Source organism: Mus pahari, chromosome 21 (assembly GCF_900095145.1).
Source record: "Mus pahari chromosome 21, PAHARI_EIJ_v1.1, whole genome shotgun sequence".
NCBI lineage: Eukaryota > Metazoa > Chordata > Mammalia > Rodentia > Muridae > Mus > Mus pahari.
The window spans coordinates 3,986,578-4,013,957 of NC_034610.1; the positions used below are offsets into that span (position 1 = coordinate 3,986,578).

The 27,380-nt window shown below is 48.9% G+C and overlaps 2 protein-coding genes across 3 annotated transcripts in view; both read left to right on the forward strand.

The window, feature by feature from the left end:
- Mrpl18 (mitochondrial ribosomal protein L18) overlaps positions 1-416 on the forward strand; it is a 5,101-nt gene extending 4,685 nt beyond the window's left edge. Inside the window, exon 4 of one of the 2 annotated variants that reach the window (XM_021221599.2) lies at positions 2-69. In XM_021221599.2, coding sequence (XP_021077258.1) covers positions 2-69 — 68 coding nt within the window. The other variant, XM_021221598.2, reaches the window with a different exon arrangement.
- Positions 417-1,530: 1,114 nt separating this feature from the next.
- On the forward strand, positions 1,531-22,166 carry Pnldc1 (PARN like, ribonuclease domain containing 1). The gene is made up of 19 exons (XM_021221695.2): positions 1,531-1,689; positions 2,001-2,058; positions 2,351-2,424; positions 5,384-5,423; positions 6,047-6,170; positions 6,339-6,427; positions 8,559-8,659; positions 11,718-11,794; positions 11,978-12,121; positions 13,906-13,975; positions 14,939-15,024; positions 16,151-16,206; positions 17,793-17,857; positions 18,232-18,285; positions 18,427-18,469; positions 19,783-19,882; positions 20,122-20,297; positions 20,402-20,500; positions 21,623-22,166. The coding sequence occupies exons 1-19, from the start codon at positions 1,614-1,616 to the stop codon at positions 21,684-21,686; spliced, it is 1,596 nt and encodes a 531-aa protein (XP_021077354.1). The 5' UTR covers positions 1,531-1,613; the 3' UTR covers positions 21,687-22,166.
- Positions 22,167-27,380: the final 5,214 nt, after the last annotated feature.

The window sequence follows — 27,380 nt, forward strand, 5'->3', positions numbered from 1 at the left end:
GATAAAACGTTTACAAAATGCCATGACAGAAAGTGGTGTGATGCTTCGGGAGCCTCGAAGAATCTATGAATGAAATAGAAGTGTTAACTGCTGTTGGAAGTGTAATATAAAANTACCATCTACAGCCACCAAAAGAAAGCATCTGCATTAAAAGGAAGACAGGAAGGAAGGAAGGAAGGAAGGAAGGAAGGAAGGAAGGAAGGAAGGAGCATTTGGAAGGAGAACAGGCTGAAAGCTTCATAGCAATAATGTGACTGAAAACTTATTTAAAGTTAGCTTCTTTCCACTTCTGTGCGTGCTTGTGTGGTTTCATTGTTTTAATCAAGGGCTTAAGGGGTCCTCATTCTTGGACACGAGTCACTATTTGAAGAACAAATTAAAGTGTTTATAACAAACGGAACCCTTACTGTGTTGTGCTCTGTAAACACCGCGTGGCTACAAGGCACTCGTGGAGTTCTGTGAAGCACTGGCTGGCAAGGATGGCTCCTGGCTAGGCATCAGGAGGGAGGGTTGTTTGTTGCCCCGGTGTGCTGGGCTTCTTTGTTTTTAATGTCAGTGCAATTGTAAACTCAGAAATAGTATGTGGAGATAACGCCACACGTGCCTTCTAGTCTAACCCCCTAGTGATTGCAGGCAGATCACAGAGAGGAAATGAGTGTGAGGAGCAGCCAATGGGAGGTGGGAATGATATGGGTAGTGAGTGATCACTTTGCCTTTAAGTGGGAATTCAAATGTGGCTGTAGAAAATGCTTTAGAAATAGTCACACAAGGTGCTGGAGCGACGGCTTAAGTGATTAGGAGCACTCACCGCTCTTGGAGAGGATGTGGATTTGGTACCCATGACCCAGAGAGCAGCTCACAGCCAGCACTACAGTTCTAGGAAGCCCAACACACATTTTTGGCCTCTGCAGGTACTGTGAACATGTAGTGCACACACATGCCAGCAAGTTAAACATAAAATGTGTTGAAAATTGCCATGCTCTAGATGGCTTAGGTTGGAGCTTGGGGAGATCGTGACACCTCTCCGAAAATGTGAAAAAGACATGTAAACAAAGTGGCTTCATATTAGTCAAGTATTCATTATTCTAGACAAATGACAAGCATGGCTCTCTCTTTTTTTTTATTTTTTAGCGTTGATGCTGTGGCATTCATTCAATAGCATGAGTCACTCTGATCAGTAAATACAAACGAGACAGGGATATACACGTATATTTTTTTCTTCCCTCATGTTAAATATGGATTGAAGTATCTCATTTAGAAGCCCAGGTTCTCTAGGGGACTAAGTCTAGAATTGAGAGGGCGTATCAGACCATGAACAATGAGCATGGAGACGGGTCGCTGGTACGGCTGGCAGGCATTTCTATAGGCTAAAGACCATACTAGCTGATCGCGGTACCAACGATGCTTTCAGCATAGCTGGCAGTTCTTGATGGCAACAGCCTCCACTTTGCCCAGCCAGTGAAGATCAAGGCTGTGAGCACCACACCGCACCGAAACTCCCACCAGCCGGCCTCTGGCCTTGGCGTGACACGTGCACGAGCTTTAAGGCCCTGCGCAGCGGAAACGCGTGGGCAGCACGTGGCCGCATCCGGCGCGCCCTGCGACTAGCGGCTATGGACGTGGACGCGGACGAATTTGAGCAGAGCCTTCCACTCCTGCAGGAGCTTGTCGCGGGTGCGGACTTCGTGGGTAAGGTGCCGGGGGGGTTGCAGGGCCTATCAGGGACAGCCGGGACACTGGTGTGTGGTGTGTGTGTACCGGATGGGTTTCCAGGCCAGAGGAGCTCAGAGAGCGACTCTAGGAAGGAGAGAGAAGGCTTCCTTTCCCACTCGGGCAGGAAGCAATCAAACCCGCAGCACTGGACAGCCTTGTCAGGGATCACATACTCTGTTACTGTTTTCCATGACTGTACATCTGCTTACCTCCTGGAGCAATTGCAGTGTGAAAAGTGGTGGCTTGCTCTGTGCCTGAGGATTTTTGTCTGTTTTGTGCTCCCGTAGGTCTGGATATAGAGTTCACAGGTCTGCGTTCAAACTTGTCTCGGCCCCAACAGATCAGGTACTACCGTCTTACCTCACCGGTATCCCCTTAGTTAGACCTGCCAGACAAGCATTGTGTCTGATCAAGCGCCTGTTGGCTGGTTTTTGGTGTGTACTGGGGGAATTTTATTTTTATTTTTATTTTTTCTGTGGGTTGAGACATCTCTCAGTAGGTGACTTTTGTTGGCCAAATGCTGATACAGGATAATAGGTCCCTGATTACAGGCACCTGTAGTAGGTACCCGCTGCAGAGACCTGGTACCTGCTTCTGATCCCCTTGCCTACGCAGTGAGATGCCTTTTTCTTCACAGTCTTTTTGACTTGCCATCTGAGTGGTATCTGAAGACCCGGCAGAGTGTTCAGCAGTTTACAATCTGTCAGATTGGTGAGTCTGATGTTCATTTCTTTGTTATGGATCATTCTAGTGTAGAGCCCTAAATTCTAACACTTCCCCAAAACCTGTTCCCTAGATCATTAGGAATGTGGCTAGTAAAGAGCCTTTGTTCTNTTAGGGCAGCTGAAGGTCTTCTGTTCCTCCACCTGACAGCTAGCTAGGCANTTATCTCAGTTGCCCCAGCCAGGCACCCATCTTCCTATGTTTGAAACTAAAAGAAATATTCAAAGGCTCAAGGCCGAACACTGTAAAGACGGAGCCCACCCAGCCGCTAAGACTAACAAGGCCATACAGATAAAGGAGTGCCGGAGCCAGCCGGGGCTGTCAAGGTTAGCTCATAAACTCTGCCAAGGAGGCATCTCACCCCGGTTCACTCAGGGTCACACACTGACCAGAGGTGCCCCAGACTAGGCCCTCGGCCTCTGAAATTCTGCCACTCCGGCTGGCTGTACTATCTTGTTGCATTGTATGTTCAAATGAGCCAATCACAGGTGGCTGCACAAACTCTCCCTGTCCCCCCAACCCTAACCCTACAAAAACCCCTTACTTCTGAGGGTCGGGGTCGACTCCTCTGTCTCCTGCGTGAGATACGAGTCGGCCCGAGGCCTCGTAAATAAAGTACCTCATGTGATTTACAGCAAGGTGTGTATAAGGTGTATTTCGAATTACTGGGGACCCGAGAGAGTACCGGACCAGAGGGAGTCCCTCCTTTCGGGGTCTTACACTAGAAGCTATTTTACTGCCTGGGTTTCCTGTGGGTAAAACTAACTTTGGCTGTTTTCAAAGACATTGTGTATCATTTTGTATGTTTGTTCTGTTTTAAGTCTCTCAGCCCCCCCCCCTCTCTGTGTGTGTGTGTGTGTACACCACCTGGAACATTTACAGTGTGAAAGATGGTGACTTTGGCCAAGCAGAATATAACAGCCTTTTATTTCATAGCCTAAATAGACCAATGCCAGAGCCAATCACTTTTAAACCTATTCTATCATTTGAGCAAGACTATATGTTTTGTCTGTGAGTGAGGGTGATTAGAAGATTTTTTTTGTTTTGTTTTGTTTTGTTTTGTTTGTTTTTTTCGAGACAGGGTTTCTCTGTGTAGCTCTGGCTGTCCTGGAACTCACTCTGTAGACTAGGCTGGCCTCGAACTCAGAAATCCTCCTGCCTCTGCCTCCCGAGTGCTGGGATTAAATGTGTGCACCACCACCGCCCGGCTATGTGTGATTTTTTTAAAAAGAAAACCTACAAGAACAGATTGTACATGTGTTTTATTTATTTATTTATTTATTTCATTTAATGGTGTTTAGAAGGTTGTGTTAGCGTACAGACCTGGTCCTTTCCACAAATCCATAATAGAACAAAGTACTGATCAAAACTAAGTGTCCTAAATAAAGTATGTGTAGTAACCATTTGTTTACAATGAAAAGCGTTTTTTGCTACCAACGGCCTTCGTATTTACACACCTAGTGCACCTTTGTGCATCTGGGATATTTCAATCAGTGAGACTGAGTTAGAGTATGTGCATTAAAGCATTGACAGATACAGCTAATCATCCACAGTGCTCTCGGGGACTGATGCCAGCAACGGTGAATGGGCGTTCATATACAAAACGCCTGGGAATGAGCCCGACCCGATAGTCTAAAAAAATATTCTGATTTGATTCTGATTTATAATATTGGGATCTACAAGTTTATGTGAAGGACCAGATAGTATAAATGCAGATACTACCAGATAGGTAGTATTTGCAGGCACTGCGATTTCTTTTACAAGGCCCACCTTTGTAGTGGAGGTCCTGACTTTTTCAGTAAAATGAATTATAAAAACAGGCTGTGGGCCAGGCTTTGCTGAGCCCTGCTTTCTCTGAGGAGGAACGTTTATGTATGTTTACGCCTGCTTCCCCTCTCTTTTATGTGTGTTTATGCCTGCTTCCCCTCTCTCTCTTCTTGTGTTTTCCTGCTGCCTTTTCCCCTTACAAGATCTATTTGAGACATGCACTCACTCACTCTTGGTTAAGCTCTTTTGCTTTCCACCACTTTGGAAGCTTCCCACTTTGCGTGGCTTACTTAACATAGGAATACAGAGATTTTAAAGTGGTCACGTTGACCCTTTTTCGTTGTTTCGAGTTTTTAAATTTTTTTAATCTATTCATTATTTATTTGTAAAATATNGCTTACTTATTGTACACTGTCGCTGTCTTCAGACACACCAGTAGGGTGCATCTGATCCCATTACAGATGGTTGTGAGCCCACTATGTGGTGACTGGGATTTGAACTTAGGGCCTCTGGAAGAGCAGTCAGTGCTCTTAACCACTGAGCCATCTCTCCAGCCCTATTCATTATTTATGATGTATGAGTGCGGGACATGTGTGGAGGTCAGAAGGTCACTTGGTGGGTGAATTCCATCCTTTCACCTTTACCTCAGCTTCAGGGATTAAACTCAGGCCACTGGGCTAATGTAATAAGTGCCTTTATCCACTGAGCCATCTTGCTGGCCCCATTTTTTTTTTTTTTTTTTTTAGTTTTTCGGAGACAGAATTTCACACGGAAACACTGGATGGCCTCAAACTCATATAATTCTTCCTGCCTTAGCTTCTCAAGAAGAAATGTAGCCAGACTCTTCAGCTTCTGATCCTCCTGCCTACTCCTCCCAAGTGGCAGGATTACAAGTTGTGTGCCATTGGGCCTGACTCTTGGCTTGTTTTAAAGCTACAAAAATGTTGATTGACCACTTCTGTGTTTAGGAAACTGGCCATGAGTACATTTTTTGGTAATTTTGGCACAAGCTAAGGTATGGTAGATCTCATGCCGTGAGTCTGTTTTGCAGTAAGGATGTGCTCCTGTTCTGCAGCCCCCACCATGTCTGTGGGTACAAAGCTTGGTGAGGAATGTCTGGTCTTTGGCTGACCTCAGGTGACTGCCTCCGTGTTCCTTACATCTGCCATTGTTGTTCTAGGATTGTCCGTGTTTTCCAGCATCGAAGGAGAGTCAAACAAGTATGTATGCCGACTGTGATGCACACAGCTTCACTTTGGTTGTCTGAATCACTTTGTCCTGGACACTGTCTTCTCACTTCTGGCTTTTGCGTACCCACTGTGCTCTCAAGATTGGGAGTAGTGCCTTTTCTGTGGGGCCTCTCCTGCCTCGTGTCTGAACTGTTCTCCTCGTTCTTGTCTCTTCCTGCTGGCGCTTGTGCATCTTGGGGAAGCAGCAAGGAGTGTTAACATCTGGAGAGATGTTTAGGCTGCCTGGTAGCTCTCGGGCACCAGTAATCAGGAGAATGCTGCACCTTTTGGGGACAGCTCTGCTTGGAAGCTGCCACAGGGGACTGAGCTGTGTGTGTATTTGTGGGGAGCGCTGACCGGCTGCTTGGACTGAATATTTGGGTGGGTCATGGGCCTATTTCTGCTTTTGATTTTGCTCCCCAAGGACAGTATGACTCCCTGTTTTCTTTGGCCCCTAGACAGTGTCTAAAATACATTGAGCGTTCAGAAACCATTTAGATACTTGACTGAAAATCAAACCCACACGGGGCCGGCCTGCTGTATGAGCCAGGCTGGCTCACCTGTCTGTCCTGTCCTTGTTTGAGGGTTTTCTGCTCATTCTCTTGGCTTTATAGGTATGTAGCACACTCCTGCAATTTCTTTCTCTTCCCTACAACATTTGGGATCCTGGACTCAGAGTTCTCTTTCCAGGCATCTAGTGTGCAGTTTCTGAATCAGTATGGCTTCGACTATAACAAGGTATGCACCAGTTGAGAGGGCTGTGGTTGGGGAGGGGGTACTCTAAACGCACCACCGGTTCCCCTCCCCGCTCCCTGGCCTACACGAGGCCAAGGTGTTCCCTTTCACTTTGCCGCCTGGCCCTCACAATGGCTCTTACCAGCCACCTTGTTCTGTTCCTGTCTCCAGTTCCTCAAAAACGGAATCCCATACATGAATGAAGAACAGGAGAAGAAAATCAAGCACAGCATCCTAAGAGGGAACTGGAGAGTCCGAAGGTAGGCTCTGCCCTCCAACGTGCCTCTGGTCCCCCTATTGATAGGCTTCCTGCCTCCTCTGTGAATGGGGAGGCTGGCTCATCAAACCATCCACGCTTAACTGAGGTGGCTTTGGCCACCATGCTCTCCTGAGAGGAGGAAACACTCTCCACATCTTTTCCTTTCAACTCTCGGGTGAACATTATTTTAATCTTGAAAATGAAAATACAAGGTTTGGGAAGTAAAGCTCAGTTGGTCAAATGCTTGCTGTGAAGGAACCCCCCCCCCCAGCTTGATCCTTAAAGCACATGTATAATCTTAAAGCAAATTATAATCCCAGCCCTGGGGAGGTAGAGAGAGGTGAATCCTTGGGGGCTTGCTGGCTGACAGCCTAGCCAACTTGGCGTGAGATTCGGGCCTTTGAGAAACAGAAGCTCTGCCTCACAAAGTGGTGGAGAACACTTAGAAAGGGTGGACTGTTCTCTACCCCACCCCCTGGCACTCACACACACCCTTACATACAGCATAGTGGCACACACTGGTAATCCATCACCCAGGAGAGTAGGGTGGCATGATTGTGAGTTCTGGGTGAGCCTGGGCTACATAGAAGGACCCTCATCTCTAAAAGGTAAAACAGAAAGGAAAAAAGGAATTAACTTTGGGGGTACAGTAGGGAGGGTTAGAGTCAGGGTTTCCCTGCGTACCGTGGCTATTCCAGAACTCACTCTGTAGACCAGGCGAGCCTTGAACTCAAGAGATCTGCCTGCCTCTGCCTCCTGAGTGCTGGGATTAGAGGCCTATACCACCACTGCCTGGCTAAGAAATTAACTCTTAAATTTGGTACTCAAAGAGACAGGGATTGGGTTTGTGGGATTTACAAGCTAACTTTGAGGTCCAGAGGAGAGCAGCTAAGTTGCCAGTGTGTCTGCGTGAGCCTAGCGTGTCGGCTCAGCAGGGGCTTTGCTCTGTCACTGGGGTGAGTGAGGTTGCTTCCTTTCCTTTGGTAGGCCCAGACCTTGTGGTCTCCCACTTGTTTGCACTAAGGTCCACAGTGACCACAGGGAGGTGGCAGCCTGGGTCCCAGCCAGTTGCCAGTTTTGAATTATTTGAGCTTTTTGGGGCTTGAGATTTTTTTCACCTTCATCAGGTTAACACTAAAAAATAAAAAAAATAAAAATCAATTAGCTTTTGATTCCAAAATGTGGTTTTCACACGGTCTTAAATATTTTGGTGTTTTTTTTTTTCCCTTCCTTTTTTTTTTTTTTTGTATTTGGTATTGATGTTCATACACAAATGTAGATATTTTTGGAAGGAAAAGCAGGAAGTCACTTATTGAACTTTACCGCTAAGCCTGCCTGCTTTTCTGAGTTCAGACTTGATGTGGGTAACTTTCCCTTTCTTTCCTTTTGGGTCCCTGCCAGAATTCTAAGCATGCTTGCCCTGACCTCTGAGCTTCCAGACTTTCCACTCTGTCTTTGCAACCTCTCCCCGACCCCCACCCCCAGGCCACTCCCTGACCTCTGTTGCTGAATCTGCTTGATTGCTTGAACCCTAACTCAAAAGTGCTGCTGCTCCTCCTCCTCCTCCTCCTCCTCCTCCCCTCCCTCAGCTGCCAATCACAGCTTTTACAGCTCGCCTGCTCTGTTGTTTTCCCTCTCCAACTCTAATGAAATGGTCCTCGAGGTTCCAGAGTGATAACCAGGGAAACAGTTTGAATTTCTGATCTCGTGCTGTTTTCAGTGTTGGAGAGAGAGCTTAGATTTCTAACAGAGGAGCAGACAGGTCATCCACATGCTTGCCTTTCTCCTCATGTTTTCAGTAAGTTCATTCCAAATCCTCTGGGAGCCACGGGCAGCCAGTCCTGACAGTTGGTTCACTGGCTGGAGCCCCAGGGCTGCTTCTGCCCACCCCTTCAGAGCGGACTTGTGTTCATTCCTGTGCAAGTCTGTGGAAGTCTGAAGACCTGAGTTTACTTTCCTCTTGCACGAAAAGACGTGGGGAACAAATGGCCGTTTTCATTGGTGCTGCCGATCTTCACTACGAAGTCACAGCGTTGAAAGCACAGGCTTTAGACACGAGTCGGTCTTAAGATTGCCTTAGGTGTCCAGTATGACCTCTGCCAACGTCCCTGCTTTCCTGTGCCCATTTTCAGCTCTCTGGATAAAGACCAAATCAAGGTGGTGATTGATAAGGTGACCCAGTGGCTGGACCTGGCTGAGGAAGGTGACCAGATGACTCTGCCTGGCATCTCTGGTAGGCAGGGCAGGAGGCCTTTCCTCCCCACCTGGGAGCATGGGGGTGTCGTGGCGGTGTACCAGAAGGTGGGGGACAGATTCTCTTTCCTGTGTGCCCTGAATTCCCAATTCTCAGAGGCTTTGTAACCTGCACCGAGTGTCATGGGTGACTCAGAAGCCAATCCTTTTCATTCTCCATTTTACTGACTTTGGGGAATCCATGCCCTAATGTAGCAATGCCCAGAGCCTGGTCTGCGGTCCCTTTGCCATGGAGTCTATGAGGTCAAAGCTGTCTCCAACCTGTTGCTCAGCTGTGATTTGTTAATGTGTTGCTGTTGTTGTTGTTGTTTTCTTTGTGTGTGTGTGTGCCATTTGTCCTGGTGCAGTAGTGATGAAGGTAAAACTGCCTGCCCCATGGCACAAGCTATGGCAGGCTCAGCCTCAGCTGGCAGTCACCACACTCTTCCTCCCAGCCCCTCAGGCTCCAAAAGGAAGTTTTACAGGAGAACCTCCTTGGTGGGAAGTAGCATTCTTAGTTTTATGAAGCCTCAGCCTTTGGTCGTCTCTTACTTAAATTCTGTGTGTCAGCCCAAGTGTGGAAGGATAAGTGTGCAGACGGCGTTGCTGCTGTAGGCTGCAGTAGAGTGGTTGTGTTGGAATTGGGCAGCTGGGTGGCATCTTCTGCTGAGACCAGGATCAGCTGAGTGCCTGTGTGCACACGTTGCAGATCGCAGTCAGGGCCTTGTGCATTCTAAGTAAGTATATCTCCAGCCCCAGCTGCTGTTCCTTCTGAAAAAATAATGTTTTTAGTATTTATTTACTTAGTACTTTATGTGTATGGGTGTTGCACCTGTGTTTATGTATGTGCACCATGTGCATACGTGGTATACAAGGCTGGCAGAAGAGGGCATTGGATCCCCTGGAACTGAAGTTACAGATGGTTGTAAGTCACCATGTGGGTGCTGGGAACTGAACACAGGTTCTCTGTAAGAGCATCAAGGACTCTTAATCACTGAGCCATCTCTCCAGCATCTTTTATTTTATTTTAATGGAATATAACTTTTTTTTTTTTTAATATATGAGTGGTCTATCTGCATGTATACCTGCGTGCCAGAAAAGGGCATCAGATCCCATTACAGATGGTTGTGAGCCACCATGTGGTTGCTGGGAATTGAACACGGGACCTCTGGAAGAGCAGCCAGTGCTCTTAACCGCTGAGCCACCTGTCCAGCATCTTATTTTATTTTAATGGAATAAAACTTGTACTTGAAATAACTGAGGTGAAAAAAAAAAAAAAAAAGAAATAACTGAGGTGAGATTATTTAGACCTGGGGTATTTTCAGTCTTTTTCCTCAAATGGAGAAGCCATTCACCATGAAACTTAGTGTTGGCTAGCTGTAACTTTAAGCTTTTTCTTAAGATAGGTGTATAGAGGCCTGGGATTATAGCACAGTGGGTAGAGTACTTGCCCAGCATGCACGAGGCCCTGGGTTCAATTCCCAGCACTTTATAAAGTCAGTTGTGACAGCCCCCTACTCCCCCACCCCTACCTGCAACCCTAGCATGTGGGAGACAGAGGTAGGAACATCAGGAGTTCAAGATCATCCTCATCTCTGTAGTGAGTTTGAGGCCAGCCTGAGCCACAGGAAGCTGTCTCAGCACAGAAGCATGGGTCTGTGCCATAGACTTGTCAGCCCCCTCAGCAGAGACCTTTCTGATGAGGTCAGAGGCCCTGTGTCCAGATGCTTTCTGTTGGTGTTGGCATGGTGAGCCATGCGAGTGTCTGGAGGGTAGAACTGGCATCTCTCTAGCAATGGGCTTGAACTGTTCCAAAAGCAAGACACACCATGGGCCAGTGATCATCATGTCACCCAGTGACAAAGTTCCTAAGTGACAGCCAGCTCGTAAAGGATTACTGGAGTGTACGTTACACAGCATACGAAGACCATATGCAGCCCAGCCTGGTGGCACATGCCTATAACCCCAGCACCCTGGAGGCAGAGTCAGGCTGATCTCTCTAAGTGTCAGACCAGCCTGGTCCTACATAGCAAGTTCTAGACCAGCCATAGCTGCATAGTGAGACAGACCCTGTCTGAAAACAAAACCACAACCTCCCCAAAATCCTCAGATAACCCCCCCCAACCCCCAAAGTCATTTGAGGCTGGCAACTTCCCCCTTCACATCTGTTTGGACCTGTTCTTGTTTGTTTCATTTTTCAAGTGTTTAAGGACCACAGCATAAGTAGATGTGAGTCCAGCCAGATGTTTGAAATACGAGTAGCAATGTCCCTTTCTGCTATATTTGTTATTTAAAGGATTTTAGAAAAAGGTTTATTTTAGGTTTATGTGTGCTTAGCCTCCATGTATGTATGCATACCAGGTGCATGCCTGGTGCCCTTGGGGGTCAGAAGAAGGTACTGGATCTCCTGAAGTTGGTGTTTTGGATGGTTGTGAGCCACCATGTGGATGCTGGGAACAGAACCCAGGTCTCCTGCAAGGCCAACAACTGCTCTTAACCATTGAGCTGACTTTCCAGCCTCTCTATTTTATCTGATTTCTTTAGACAGATCTTACTGTGCAGCCTTGACTGGCCTGGAACTTTTTATATAGACCAGGCTGGCCTCGAACTCAAAAAATCTGGTTGCCTCTGCTCCAGAGTGCTAGGAGCCACGGCACACAACCACCACACCCAATTTACTAAATATTTTTATTTGAGAAACCAGTTATTTTTCTTAAAATGTTATTTTTAACTTTTTTGCTATGGAAGTGCCTTCTGTAAGTTGTAATTAGTATCAGTTCCTAACAGGGTTAATATTGTCAGCCACAAACTACAGAAACAGCCACATGAGTACCTCCAACTGAAGAGCATTCTTGAGATCCAGACCTTTGAGGATGTGGTCCTAGAACACCCCAGCAGGCACACGTAGATGTAGGCTCGGGCGCCCTGGAAGCAGGCTTCCGGAGCCCACCAGTCACAGGCTCAAAACGTCTGTTCCTTGCAGGTTTCTCCCTCGGGGAAGGAAAGGAGAGTTTGGTAGTATTCAGGTTCTGTGTCTGCCTTGTGCTTCCTTGCTGCAGGGTTCCAAGCCTTTGAGGTCCAACTGGTGCTGAGGCAGGCCCTCCCTAACATCTGGACAGTGCTGAAAGAGGAGGGGGTGAGTCCTTGCCTGGGTGTGTCCTTAGCAGCTTCCCCCCCCCCGGCCCCCCTCCTATAGCTGAATCTGGCCTCTGAAAGGCTTCTGTTTCATGTTCCTCTCTGTGGTAAAGAGGCAGATGCCAGCTTTCCAGCTGCATTGCCAGGCTCTCGCTCCGCGCACGCGTGTCTCTCTTCTCCGCAGGTGATTGTGAAGAAGGTGAGCCAGCCACATCGCTGGTACCTTGAGCACGCCTCTTGTGACCAAGTCAGCTGTTGGAAGGAACAGATTCTTCTCTCAGCAAGAGGCTTCTCTGTCTTTTTTCAGATGTTGGTGAAGGCCCGGAAGGTAGGGAACACCTCTTCTCTTGTTTCTGCTTTGCCTTTCGGTCATCTTTTGTATTTCTAGCAGAAGAGTTTGAAAGCTGATCTGCCAATAAAGTTATCTTTTTTCACTCGACCTTATTCAAAAGGCCAAGAAGTGATCAGAGATTTTTTTTTTTTTTTTTAAGTGATTCTTGGGGGCTGGAGAGATGGCTCAGTGGTTAAGGGCACTTGCTTTTGTGGAGGACCCAGGTCTGGTTCCCAGCACCCGCAGGGTCTCCCTCAGCCATCTGTAACTCCAGTGGATCTGACACCCTCTTCTGCCTCTGTGGACACCAGGCAGACGTGCTATATAGACATACATGCGGCCCAAGCACCCGTGTCACACAAACATAAGTGGCGGGCACATTTTTAAGGTGACTTCGTCTTTGGCAAATCGCTTCTGGCTTCGTGGACATAGCCTTGCTTTTTCTGTGGTTGGTTAGTTTGAGGAAAGACAGTGCCTGAGATTCTCCTGTGTCTTTGTCCCTTGCAGCAGCATGGGGATTTTAACAGCAACGACCTAAAATTGCTTAGAGAAACTGTGTCTGCCTCACAGATTCCCAGTGTGGACCCTGCCTCAGGGTCTCTGCTGATCAGTCTCCCCTCCCCTCCCCTCCTCTGTCTGTCTGTCTGTCTGTCTGTCTGTCTGTCTGTCTCCCTGCTCTCTTCCCTCCCTCCATCTTTCTCCTCTCCCTCCCTGTTTCCTTCCCTCTTTCCATCCCAGCGGTCTCATTACCTTGTGTTGGAGCTGAAAGACACTGAGGGTGGATTATTAAGTGTTGTGGGAAATATTAAAAAATGAACCCGCCAGCTCTCAGCGGGCCAGGCCGCATTCCTGCCACCTGCCACCGCCACCAACTCTCTGGAGCTAGCCCCTGCACCAGGTGATCACACTCATTCAGTCTCTCGGCCTGCCAACTCGCCAGCCCTGTGAGGCCACAGGACTCCCACCGGGCCATCTCTTGGATACCCCCACCCCCAGCTCCTCTTGCTTTCATTTTTTTTTTTTTTTTTTTTTTTTTTTTTTGAGACTGGGTTTCTCTGTGTAGCCCTCATTGCATTCACCCTTGGTTTGTCATCTCAACACCTAATTACCGGGTAGAATCAAGACTCTTAGCCAATCAGATTTATGTATAGTAATAACACAATTTACAAGATGCCAATACAGTAANAGTCTCTCGGCCTGCCAACTCGCCAGCCCTGTGAGGCCACAGGACTCCCACCGGGCCATCTCTTGGATACCCCCACCCCCAGCTCCTCTTGCTTTTTTTTTTTTTTTTTTTTTTTTGGTTTTTCGAGACAGGGTTTCTCTGTGTAGCCCTCATCCCACGCACCCCTGGTTAGCCATCTCAACACCTAATTACCGGGTAGAATCAAGACTCTTAGCCAATCAGATTTATGTATAGTAATAACACAATTTACAAGATGCCAATACAGTAATTTCACAGCCAAATGATAATGATAAAGCTTTAACCTAATTATTCTAAGCTTTTGATAAGACCACGTCAGCCTCCATTCTGGTTCTCCCTCCCCTCCTCAGACCTTTCTCCCTGTCTCCTCAGCTCCTCACTCTGCCTCCCTTCTCTTGTCCAATCACAAGCCTCCCACTGCCCTAATGTGATTGGACAGGGAAAATCCTGCAATAATCAAGTGATCTAAAACCTATATTCTTTATTGAAAAAAACAAAAAACAAAACCTGCTTTAGAGCAAGTTTTGACCTGAGTTTTAGAATTCCTCTCTCTCACCTGTTGTTTTTCTCCAAGTAGCCCTTGGTAGGACATAACATGATGATGGACCTACTGCATCTCCATGAGAAGTTCTTCCGACCTCTTCCAGGTAGGAAGGTGACGCTGGGCTCTTCTAGCCTCAGGTCTGTGTTTGTACCACCTTCTGGGTAGAGAGCAGGGAGCTGTCCTCAGGGAGCCTGAATCTGATTACATACCCTCTTCTGTGACTGGCTCATGGTGTGACCTTGGGCAAGGTCACAAATGTATGAAGGAAAGAACCCACTTAACACTTGGGATTTTCTCCCTTGTTTTGAGTCTTTACATACTTGTGTAGACTGTGTACTTAATCTTAAGGTTGGCTTTTCCCCCCATGCTATTATAAACCTAACGGAGGTCTAGATGTTCCAGGGACTGCCTTGGCTCCTGTCTGGTGGCTGTGTTCCTTTTCCACACCTGAGTCTGTCCTTGGACAAATGGCAGTATGGCAGAGTGGGTAGTGTCCATCCCTCAGGGTGTGTGTGTGTGTGTGTGTGTGTGACCTCCAGCTGGTACCTTTGCTTTTCTTCTCTGCTTAGCTGTGAGGTGAGATGGCAGTAGCAACCTCAGCGTGTTGGCAGGCATAAGGGGATTTACAAAGATGTGGCACGCACTAGATGCAGTGTAATTGCACAGAGTATAACCTATTAAGAGTCTCTTAAAAACCCCCTTCTTATCAGAGCGCTTTACTTAGTTACAAGGTATTCAGTTGAATTGTCTGGGACTGTTCTCTGCATAGCCATTTATGACTTATGTGTGTCTTCCCGAACTCCTGGGGCGGTGTTAGCTGATGACCACAGTAGGCTGGGCCTTGAGTTTGGTGGGAAGCCACGTGGCCTTTACCTTAGAAAGTGGCAGTGGTCTGGTGGCTGGAGAGCCAAAGTCCTCTGTGAGGATTAGAAATATTTCCAGTTCGTGTCTTGTTCTTCCTGCTTTACTAGTGGGCACTGGGTGGTGGCAAGCCGGGCTAGAGGCTGGCTCCGTGTGCTTCTACTAACCCACAAATTCATGTGTCCTGGTTGGACCTCCCCCTCAGAAAGCTACGATCAGTTTAAGCAGAACATCCATAGCCTGTTTCCTGTCCTCATCGACACTAAGAACGTGACAAAGGACATCTGGAAGGTAAGGAGTGGCTTGCTTTGGGGTAGGGGTGTTGAAGTTCATACTCGTGACACTTTTCAATGGATTTTCACATATTCCAAGCCCCAGTTGTGATGTATTGGTAGGTAAATAGTGTAATTTTCATTGGACAATAGAGCAGTAATTCTGTGGGTGTTTTATTCTGTTTCGGTTTTTAGGACAGGGTCTTGCTAGGTAACCTAGGCTGACCCTGAACTCATGACAGCCCCCCACCCCCACCCCATCCTCAGCCGCCTCAGCCTTCCACATCCTAGGATTAAAGGTGTACACCATCATGCGTGGACCAAACAGTTTATTTTAGAGCTTACTTACTACATACTTTATAAACCTATGAGGGATGCCTAGAAAGTATCATCCTAAAGGATGAGGGGTCCTTTGTAAAGCCTGGAGGAAACCCCATTTTTTTGTCAAGCATTGAAGTCACGGGTTCTCTGACAGAGTTAGATTCTCAGGAGAGGTTGCAAACTGATCCTGGCTCCTCTGTCCACTTTATGTGTGGTCCAGAGTGGGGGCAGATGATATTCCAGAAGCTCCCCAGGTGACTGTGATATAGCCCAGGTCACACCCAACATGTAGAAAAGGGAAGCATTCGGTTACTTTAAATGCTTTTAGGAATTAAGCAGAATAACAGAGCAAGGGGAACCCATCGGGGTTTTAAAGCCCTAGGTTAAAGGCTTAAAGGAGGGCTATCCAAGGAGGGGCAGCAGAACTTGGAAGGAAGGGGCTCCTTAGAGCATTTCTGCCCAGAGAGGCCCTGAGTGTTTGATCTTCACCTGTTCCGTTTTTGATCTTGGGACTTAGTAATCTTGACGTTGCCCCAGGCCTTCTGCTCCCCAGAGTACCAGCCATTCTGCAGGTAGAGCCCGCCTTAGCCCAGAGTCTCAGATTCCTGTGTCCACATTCCCTGAACAGAAGGTGTGAGTTCTGTGGCTGACACTGGCCTCTGCCAGGGTCACTGGGACGTCTTCTGTGATGCCCCCAGAGTCCTGCTCTCCTGACCCTGGGATGGTGTCAAGGCCAGCATTTGCCAGGTCCATGTAGTGACCCTTTGTGAGGCCTGCAACAGATGGCGACCCCAAGCACAGTGCTCCGTTCTTCATGATTGCAGGAACTGCGTTTCCCACGAGTCTCCAACCTCTCAGAAGTGTACGACGTGCTGAGCAGGTGAGGAGGTGCTTCTGGAGCAAGGCCTGCTGCCTCAGCTGCCCTTTACCTGATTTAACTTATTCCAAGCCCCCTGGTTTTGATATATTTGTATGTAATTGGCATGCTTTTCACTGGACAGAAGAACAATAATTTTGTGGTACTGCTCCCTAGAACACAGCTGCTTGGCCCTAATGTCCCTCCACCGAGTTCCTCATGCCTCTGTCCCTGCCTCAGACAGCATTCTTGGCCCCACTTCTGAAAAACAAAAAACAAAACAAAAAAAAACCCCTCAAAGGTCAAGGTCTGAGCCTGCTGCCTGTCTTCCTGAACATTTTACAAGTTGTGTCATCATTATGGACATTCCTGACACATCCACTTTTCTTTCTTTTTTTTTTTTATTTGACTTTTTTTTTTTGTTTTGTTTTTACATCCACTTTTCTTACTGGTTTCTTTTGAGGCAGAATCTCAGGTGTCTCAGGATGGCCTTGAACTCACCCTGTAGACAAGGATGACCTGAACTTCTGATCCTTCTGTCTCTCTTCCAAATGCTGAGCTTATAGGTGTGTACCAGTATGCTCAGTTTTATGGAGGTGGTGGGGCTAGAACTCAGGGCTTTGTACATGTAAGGCAAGCACTTAAAGAGCTAAGCTGTATCCCACATACCCTCCTTGTCTGAGGCCAGCAGGGCAGCTCTCTTATGCTCTTACCACCCTCTCCCTGCGTCTTCCCTTCTCTTAGACCCTGCCTGCTTGTCCTTTTCCCAGGGACCCAAGCCATCACGTTTTGTTTCCCTTACCATCACCATCTAAAACTTAAAACCAAACTGCTCACTTTTTGACCCTCTCCCTGGCTCCCATGGGAACCCCATAGTTTCCGAGGGGACTTGTGGGAAATATGTGCCATCAGGTTGTAGAATAAAAGAGTCAGAACTTCTTCACTGGTGGGAAGCCTTTGGTGGGGTGCCTAAAACTGGTATGGTAGCATACCTGTTCCCTAGAGACAGGTTATCCAATCTGCCTTTCATCCCCTTCACAGCCTCCCTTGCACCTTTGACAGCTACTGAGGATGCCTGTGCTTGTACCCGGCAGGATGTCGCACATACGGCATCCGGAATAGACCATGGCCCCTGAGCTGTTCAAATTTGCTTTACAGTGCCTTGGAGCTTGGGCTTCCTTCTTCTTTGGCACGCTCTGGATTTCTTTGTCCTGGTGAGAGGGTTGGCTGTTGTCCCTGTTTGTTTCTCTCTTCGTCTCTGATATTGCATCTTGGAGCCGCTCCTCCTGAGCCCTCTTCTCACCCATTGTCTTTTCTTAGGGGACCCTTCCCTCCGCTTCGCTTGTGTTCCCACCACACTGCTTTTGTGCAGCTCTAGTTCACAGCTGGCTGGCCTGTTGTCGTCTGTTGTTTTCCTTTGTTTGAAGCCCCAGGGATTGAACCCAGAGCCTCTGTGGCCTTGTCACGACCTCATCGGTCCATGCTTAGATACTCTATGTCTTTTAAAGGATGTGCTGAGCATATATCTCTATAACTTAAGGAGCTTGGAGTCAGGAAGAAGGAGTTACTTTTAGTGAGTTGATCTTTATCCCCCTCTGTTTTTCTAATAGTAACTTGAATCCCACTAAGGATTCTGGACCGGTGATTATTCATGCAAGACAGTGTGAAAAATACGGTACGTCCCTGGCATAGTTGGCCAAGTGCCCTGGGGCTGAGTTGAGGGTTCTGCACTCCGGTCCCCCAGGCAGCAGGCTGTACCCTGGGTTGGGTTCCTTCCTGGCCCCTGCTTTGTTCCCCACAACTCTGCCTTACAGATGTGCTAAGCTAGAGAACTGTTCCAGGGACAGGAACCTGCTTTCTCTCAGTGTGTGAGGTATAGGCTGCCATCTCCACATGGCCAAGACCAGAGCGAGGATGTTTAGGAGCCGGGAGAAGGGTACACAGTGCATGCCACACTTGCCACGGTTGTGGACTAGGATGGGAAGCGAAGTTTCATCCTCACGATGGCTCTAATCACAGTTATTTGTCTCTTTTGGAAAACCACTTCAGCTGAGACCAAGTGCCCTCACGAAGCAGCCTATGACGCTTTCCTCTGCGGGTCAGGTACCGTGTCCGTTTGAAGGGTCTCGTGCTCTGTTGATGTGGACCGGGGCTTGTTTGGTTCCTGTTGGGTAGCACACAGAGTTGAGTTGGCATTTTCCACAGGCCTGAGATCTGGTCCGTCTCTTGTTTTTTTTCTTCTAGTTCTTTTGAAAGTGGCTCACTTGCTCCTACAGAGGGTGCATGGGTGAGTGTCCCTCCTTTCATTCTTGTACCAAGTCCTCAGGTCTCACTCAACAAACCCTTGTTAGAAACCAGGGCCTCTGGTCACAGGACCACCAAAGAGAAGGGATGTGTAGTTTGTGGGTGTCTCTCCAACAGCCAGTGTAGTGTTGAAGCGAGCAGTCTGCTCCACGGAGCCCTTTCCTGCCGCGATGCCTCCTGCCTGTGTCCTGCAATGTCTCGGCCATGTGGAGACTGGTGTGCATGAGGGAACCCACACAGCAGGGTTGGACCAGTGTCCTAAGTCCTCGTAGAGAACTTCCCGGCTCAGTGCTGTAGCCGTGCCGGCTACGAATGTTCCCTTAGCTCTCAGAGGATACAGTGAAGAGAGAGGATAAAGTGTTCAAATGAAGGACACATTACCAGGGGTTCATAAAGAGCAGTGGCTGGGACACAGAAACCCAAATCGGAACATAAGCATATGGCCCCTGATGGTGGCATTCCGTCCTGTATACCCCTGAGCTGGTACACGGACACCAAGGGCACTCTTGACATGTGTCAGAGCTGTTATGTGGGTCACATTAATTCCTTGGGACTCAATGGGCCCACAGAGGGCGCTGTTCACAGTTACAACCTGTTCTTCAGGACTGGCCTAGAAATGTTTGGACTATACTGTGAATTTAGTAGTCTCTTCTGGCCACAGATATAAATACAAATATTGTCTGATGAACTGATGCGAGGCTTCTAGCTATGTGAGGGACCTGCTGGCTGGCCGGTGTCCTCTCCCCCTGGTGTGGCAGCATCCTGGTGCTCACTGGCTGTATGCTGGCACAGAGGGGCTGCCTGCAGCAGCACGCCTCGGTTTTTGGACCCGTGCCATGCCCTACCCAATCTCTTCATGTTAGCTCCTGTGACTGGAAAGCCTTCTCAGGTTAGAGAAGCTCGTGGCTGTCTAGGCCCGTCTGGTGCCTTGGCCAATGCTGCCGCTGGGATCTACATTTGGGGTGCAGCTGGCAGTAGAGGTGGTGGGGCATTGGAGTCAGGGTGATGTTACTGCAGAGGTTATTAAGTGGAGCTTCCTCCAAACAGGGGCCTCTTACTCTCCCAGCCTCCTGCTGGTTCTGGTCAGCGGATACCAGAAGTTCTGGATCCAAACTCTGCTTGTACATGTGTGGGAAGCCCACCAAAATGAGCCCCAAAATGGGAGGAGTAGAAGGGAGCGGTACCCAAGGCAGCTCCCTCCCCCATTTTCCCACCAAAACCTTAGCTGTAGCTGAGGACCTGCACAGAAACCTATCTACCTGAGTGCTTCAGGGTTTTTCTCTGTCCATGCAGCAGCAGCGGTGCTGTGCACGAGCCTGCCTTCCCCCAATACCTTGATGTGCTGTCGCCTTACTTGAACCAAGTGAACCTTATCCGAGCTGGGGTTCCGAAAATTGTGAGTATGTCTCATTCTGGGCTGTCACCTCACTCAGGCCTGGGGTGGGCAAGCAGCCTAGGGCTCCCCGGGATATGCTGCAGGGTTCTGGTGCGGGATGCAGGATGCAGTGGGAGCTGAGGAGGAGGGTCCCACCTCATGACACTCCCTTGTTCTCCCTGCTCCCATCCTCAAGCACAGCCTCTTCTATAGTCTTGTAGCGTTTTCAGACTGTGTTTCTCTTTACTTTGTTTTCTTAGAATTTTTCTGGCCCCGATTACCCCAGCATCCGCCCTCCTGTACTCATCCTCACTGTCAAGAGGTGGCCTGGGGTGAGCGAGCACCAGGTCTACCGAGAGTTCCAGAATCTCTGCAAGTTCGATGTCAGGCGGTTCACTCGAAGCCAGTTCCTGCTCCTGACCAATAAGTTTAAGGAGTGGGTACCCTCCTCCAAGCCCCGCCTCTTCATCTTTGCTGCCTCTTCGCCTTTAGTGGCTGTGGTCACATTGCTTGCTGACCTGAGCAAACTTCTTTTGGCAGTGCCCGCAGTGTCTTGAAGGAGTACAGGAGCCACCCAACCCTACAGGTCTCCCTGTACCGGTACTGGAGACATTCCCCCAACATCACCTGCCTGTTACAGTGAGTGACCTGGCAGAACGTGCTTCTGCCTGCTGGGGTCCCCTTTGGTCTGGTTCTGGCCAGCTCACTAACTGCTATGAGTTGTCAAGCCGTTGTTGACAGGTGTGAAATGAAGTGTATGCAGACCATCCCACTGGAGTGTTGGGCCCTGCTCTATCAGTGGACTAGGGTTGGGTTGGGGAGGGACCTGGGGGCAGGATACAGTTCAGAGGAGACGGTGGAAGCCTCAGAAAGAGTCAGGGAAGTAAGGAGTGAGCCAAGCTGGGGGGAGGTGGGTCGGGCAGCCACCCTTGTATGGAGGTGCCTGTGAGTGGAGGGCCAGTGAAGGGGAACATAAGGTAAGGAATGGGTCCCATCCCATGAGGCTACACCAGTGAGGACTATGGATATGGGATTGAGTGGAGGAGGGGGACACAATCCAACTCCCATTTGCAAAGCCTCTAGTGCCAGTGGGGGGCACAGAGGAGGCAGAGGGTAGGGAGCACCAGGGAGCAAATAGGGCTGTGAAATGGTCCAGCCTGGGTAGTGGGTGGGGAGGGAACCAAGCAAGTAGCAGCCCCAAGTTAAGTCACATTTGAGTTTGGAAAAAGACTTGGAGTTGATCCTTAGGAGCTAAAGCTACCATGGACAGTCACCTTTGAAGGCAGCCTCTTGTTCTGTCAGTCTCTGACCTGCCCTCTAGGGAAGGCAGCTCATCTGCATTGACCCTGAGAGGCAGAAGTTGAACACCTGGAGGATGGGTGAAGGGACGTTCATGGTGGGAATGTAGCTCTGTTGGTAGAGTGCCTGCCTAGCATGCCCGAAGCTCTGGCCTCAGTCCACAGCACCGCCTAAACTAAATGTGGTGCATACCTGTCACCCCAGCACTTGGGGTGTGGAAGCAGGAAGATCAGAAGTTTAAGGTCATCTCTGGCCACATAGCAAATTTAAGGCCAGCCTGGGAATACTTGAGATATTCTGTCTCCAAAAAAAAAAAAAAAAAGAGAGAGAGACAGACAGACAGACATTTGATTGAACAAAATTGGGAGCTAAGAATGGGGTGCAGAGCCGGTGCCAGTTGCCACTGGTCCCCAGGCAGCCCCCTGCCTCATCCAGGCCTCTGACTTGTGCTTTTGTCCACAGGGTCTGTGGCATAGTCACCACCTGGGCCATGATTGCATTTCTCCTGGGAAGATCCAGGCCCTGAGAGCAGTGAGCCACCTCAGCTTCTGTCTTCACCTCTGGAGATGGCCCTCGTGGCTTGCTTGTGTAAATCGGTTTGTTTTCATGCAGACCCTTGTGGTCCTCTGTAGATATTCTGTCACGTTGTGAATGTGAGATTCTGTAAATATGGCTGATGATAGAGAAACCCTTGTGTGTCGGACCTCTGTACACGGCCAGAGCAACCCTTCCTGTCACGTGCTGGGAGAAGTCCCGGGCCTCTGGAGTTGAAGCCACACTGCTCCAGCATGCCCAGAATTCTGGTGGCTTTGTGTGAGTGAAGGGGCTCCTTGGGACAAGGAGCTGGCAGCGATGAGGGAAGGGGCTGCTGTGACTTCAGTAGATGCTGTGTGAGCGTCACGCTGGGCCAACATTGGGATGCAGAGACCAGTGAGGCTCCAGGCTCATGGAACTCTCCGTAGAAGAACAGAAGAGCAGACCCTGAACAGACAGGTCAGCAGGAGAGGGGCTGCAGACAGAATATGAAGGTAAAGCATGAGGCCCTGTCACAGAGTGGAGCGATGCGCATCACCCACGCTGGGGGAGGCTCCACTCCTCCTGTCCCTGCCCCAGCGGAGCGGCGCAGGCAGCGTGTGAAATCCATAGTTACACGACAGAGCAGGCGCTACAATAACGCGTCACTGCTCAAAGACTGGCCACAGCCACCTACCTGTCTCACCAGAGTGCTTTTTTTTTTTTTTTTTTAATAAAGATTTATTTATTTATTATATGTAAGTACACTGTAGCTGTCTTCAAACACTCCAGAAGAGGGTGTCAGATCTTGTTACGGATGGTTATGAGCGACCATGTGGTTGCTGGGATTTGAACTACCAGAGTGCTTTTAAAGCCTCAGTTTTTGAGATGAAGAGAGGAGCGTTACCATTTTCTCTCCAGAGCTGAGAAGATAGGTGACCCAAGCTTTTAAGTTGTGGGGTGGAGCAGACGGGTGGAACAGACTCAGTCTCCTCACCCCAGACTCGCAGGGACATGGGGTGAATGCCATCTCTCAGGAGTCTTATCCTTTTCTTTCCCCAATCCATCCCTGGAATTAACCTCTGCTCCCCGGGCTAAGGTGGCTTGTGTGGCTGCCTACAATCAGCTGGGCCTCTCTGCACCCCCCCATGGTCATGCATTACCATCTTTTACTGAGCTCATAGGTAGGCTCTAGTTTGGAGGCCCCACCCTTGCTCTTCGTCACACCGGGGATGACATGGTCCTCCGGGGTGAGTCTGGTTCTGAGCCTTGATACCCGCATTTCACTGTCCCTCGATAGAGGCCACCTTCCTCAGGTGACATGCCTGCTCTTACAGCAGGATTTAGTCAGTGGAGGCCTGTGAAGATGGAGGATGACTGGAGGAGCTGGCTGATAACCCTGTTTCACCTGACCTTTTTGTTTCAGGGAAGTGTCCACAGAGCCTCCTGACCCTGGTAACACCATCTTATCTCCCCTCAGCTTCTCCAAGGAGCCTGGGTGAAATTCGTTGGTCCTAGAGTCTTAGGTGGCTTCCTATCCTGTTGATGTTTATTTATTTTTAGTTTTTTGAGACCAGGGACCATTGTGTATCCCTGGCTGTCCTGGAACTTGCTATGCCGACCAGGCTGGCCTCGAACTCACAGAGATCCACCAGGATCAAAGGTCATTTGACTTGCTTCTGTTTTCTTGATGGCCACATGCCACGTGGGTGACAGAACTCACTTAACCTCAGGTGCCAGCCCATTCCCACATGGCTTTCTTGTATCTGGATGTGGGGTTTCCAAAGAAGGTCCTATATAGTTGCGAGGCCTCTGTAGCCTGCTGCCCACACGGGCTGTGGCCCACCAGCTCCAGCTTCCCAGCAGCCCAGCTGTGTGGACACTTATTTCTGTTAGGATGGAAGTTCGATGTTTCATCATGCGTTTTTATCAAACTTCACTCAGACTCTTCAGAATGTAGGAGGTCTGCCATGAGCAGGTCATGCTAAGTTTTTAGAACTGTGAAAAAAATAAACCAAATAAAGCCTCTCTCGAGAGCTCGCTTCTGGGAGTCCAGGCATTTTGGCGTTCATCCCATTGCCTCTTATCCAGCTTTCCAAAACCCTAAATAAATTAAGCTCAGAAGCCAAGAATTTGACTCTTTGGGCAAGCCTGCGCTCCCCTGAGATGATTGACAGGCAGCACCACCAAAGGGGGAGGAGTAGAAACCCTCAGTCAAAAATCACAACGTTCCCCCAACCCCCCTTCTAGTTTTATAAATAAATTTCCAGTCAGTATTGTGGGATGCAGCAGGCTGCTGTGCCTGGTGACCTCTGACCAGTTGATCTAGAATTCCTTAGTGTCACAGTGCTCAAGTACCTGAGGCAGTTACCTTACTAAGGAGGAAAAGGGCGAGGTGCCAGGTTAGGAAGTTCAAGGTCACAGGGGCCCAGCTGGTTTCCTCTCCTAAAGAAATCACACCACTGTGGGAGGGAAAGTGTAAGCCCACCATGAGGACCCTAGGCTCGGGCACCTCCCATCAGGCCTCACTTCCTGCTCCTTCCTCACCGCCCAGCGGCCCAGCCCTCAATTACAGCGTCCTCCCTGGGATCTCCCACAAGTAGACGCAGTTTAGAGATTAGCAGCCCAGGCCTTGGTTCCTTCGTCCCTTTTTATTTTAGCAGCTGCTTTCCTGAGCTAGACACCATGAGCAAACGCTGTGTGCGCCCAGACCGCCCTGGCCTGGATTGGTGTGTGCTCTTAACCATGGAGCCATCTCTTCAGTCCCCCAGGGACGGCTTTGAGTGTTACGACGGGGGAAGTTACACAGGCTAGACACGGGTCTCCTCCTGTAATATTTTTTATCATTATCTAGGACAAGTTTCTTAGATTTTTTTTTTTCCCACATTGAGCCCATTTTCACCCAAGATATGTTTCGATGATCTCAGGCATGTAAATCTATGAAGTGTACAAATCAAACATTTAAGGCATGTAGGGGTTCATGTGAGTTAGAGGCCAACCACAGCTATAGAGTGAGAATCTGTCTTAAAACAGGAAAAGAACCCAAATCCTTACTAATCATAAATCTTCCCCTTTGGCATACATACCATTTTAACATTAAAGATGAAGACAAATTTGCACACTAACGAGATAAGTGCTTGTTTGTATTTACACAGAGAACTAGATATTGGCTGAGCATTTGAGAGCCCTAGCAGTGTTTTTCAGACATGTCTGCTGTTTGTGAGGAGGATGCTATTTTATATGAATTCACAGTACAGAGTGGCCATTGCAGAAACCGTTGGAATTCTGTCCCGATTCTAAGCCAAAATTCCTGTTACATTTTTTTTTTTTTAAGAGATGAAATTTAAACAACTCAAATTTCAAAATGTTAGAATCAAGCATTCTAATACAATCCAGGGACCCACAGCTGATGGACAAACACGCTGAGCAGCTATGGGAAGAATAGGCACCCTTTATTTTACCTAATGAGACCATATCACGTGCAGGAAGCGCTATGCATATGGAAAAAGCTTTACAGTCCCCAGTCTTGTACTCTCAACCACTGAGCCATCTCAATAGTCCCCCAGGGGACATTTACAGGGGGTGGGGAAGTGGCAAGGGGGTGTTTCAGGCAGTCTTTGTTGGCACAGCATGTGTCGGGGGATAACTTGTCCCATGCAAAGCTTGCAGGATACATGTTCTAAACCAAGGCAATGATGAAGTCATGTGACACTGGAAGGGCTGTGGACAGAGGAGTCCTGTGGACAGTGAGTGGATGCCCTGATGCCATTGATACGTGCTGGTGGAATGGAAAGGCAGTGCATGAAACACATCTGACCAGGCAGGAGAAATTGGTTCAGTAAAATATGTCATGGCACCAAGAGCCCACGCTGGGAGCATGTCCTCCTTCCGGTTCCTGGTCATCAGCGTGTGCTCACTGGCCTCATGTCATACTCCCTGGGTTAGGCAAACAAAGGATTCCTCAAAATAAGCCAGAGGAGCCTCAAAAGGTGAGGGAGTGAAAACCTAAGAACTGTGCACGGTGGCCCTCTACTGGCACAGATGAGGAAGGACTGAAGCCCTAGAGAGCTGAGCAGGGTGTGAACCCAGGACCGGCCACCCCGGGGCATGTGTGCAGAGTCTGCTGGAGCCACGCACAGCGTGTGTCCTGTAGAAGGGCCTTGTCAGGCCATGAGGGCAAGGGACTCGGTTCTTCCCAGCAACCCCACAGGGTGAGAGGCCTCGGGAGAGAGGAGGGTCTCTGATGGGCTTCCTGGACTGGCTCTGGCGGAGTGACTAGTGTCTTCTAGATGTTACTAGACGTCTCAGCAGGGAACTACAGGTCAGTGCTTCCACTGTTTGGTGCCCCCCGCCCTCCATCATCTGTAGTCTGTCTGGACGGGCCAAAGCAGCCAGTGACGCCACCTGCCACCTTATTTGGTGGGGAGTCCGTCACTGTCCCTGAGCCAGGTGCTAAAGGCCTCTTCCTTGCCTCACAGGCACTTAGTTCAGCCATCTTGTATTCCTGGATCTGGTACAGTGAGGTGCTTGGCCCTGTGACTTCATCACTTCCATTCCTACCAATCCCAAGGGCCGCCACTCCCTCCTGTGAGACCACAGGATCCTGATTCACCTCCCCAACCTCTCCCAGACCCCTGGGTTCTTTTTGTTTTCCTGTTGTATTCCATTTAGTCAGGTTAGCAGGTCAGGCACTCTGGTACCCATGGAAGGGCAGGTAACAAGTTCTCCATCTCCTGGTGTCACTTTGGGCCACTCCCTCCAGACTCACTGCAGATGTTGCTTACAAAATGGAGCAAGTGTGAAGGGTCTGATGTCTCTGCAGGTGAGTCCCATTCCTCCCTTCAGCCCTCATTTGAGTGCAGGTAGAAGCTGTCCCCAATGGCCACCTTGGTTCTGAGCATCCCCACCCAGTAATGCCTCTGGCCAAGACCTCATGGAGCCTCAAATCCATGGGCCAAGGATGACCTTGACCTCCTTTTCCTTTCTGTTTCCACCCTTTTAAAAAGCATGACTTACGTTGCATGTGTGGCGAGTGTTTTGTCTGCATACGTCTGTACCATGTGTGTGCACTGCCAACAGAGGGCAGAAAGAGGGTGTGGGATCCCCTGGGACTGGGGTCTCAGAGGGTTGTAAGCTGCCATGTGTGTGCTGGAAATCCAAACCTGGCTCTCTAGAAGACTAGCTAGTGTTCATAACCACTGAGCCATCTCTCCAGCCCCTGGTTCTACCTTGTGGGTGCTGGAACTACAGTCATCTGTTATGTGCCTCACTCATGCTAATCAGTCTACCCACTGAGATACACTGCCTCTCGCTTGAAATAGTATTTTAAAAGTTATTTTATAGAAGGAGACAGGAGGATCAGGAGCTAAAGACCGTCTTCCACGACTTGCTGAGTTCAAGACCAACCTGAGTTTCTTGTCTCAGGAGAGCTAAGAACTCTTAGTCCCAGCCCTGGGGTGGTCTGGTCCTCAAAGTGAGTTTTGAAGCCTGATAGGGCTAAATAGTAAAACCCCGTCTTAATAATAATAAAAATAAAAAGGTAAAAACTAAAGTGTTACTTTAACCACTCAGTTTTGATCTTCCTAGCAAGCAGGGGTTGCCAGAGGTCTCTTCCTTGTGTGGACAATTGCTTGAGGCAATGCCCATATCCAGCCGTGCTCCAGATTTACCTGGGGAGCGAGCGTCCAGAACGTGAGGAGCAGGCCTC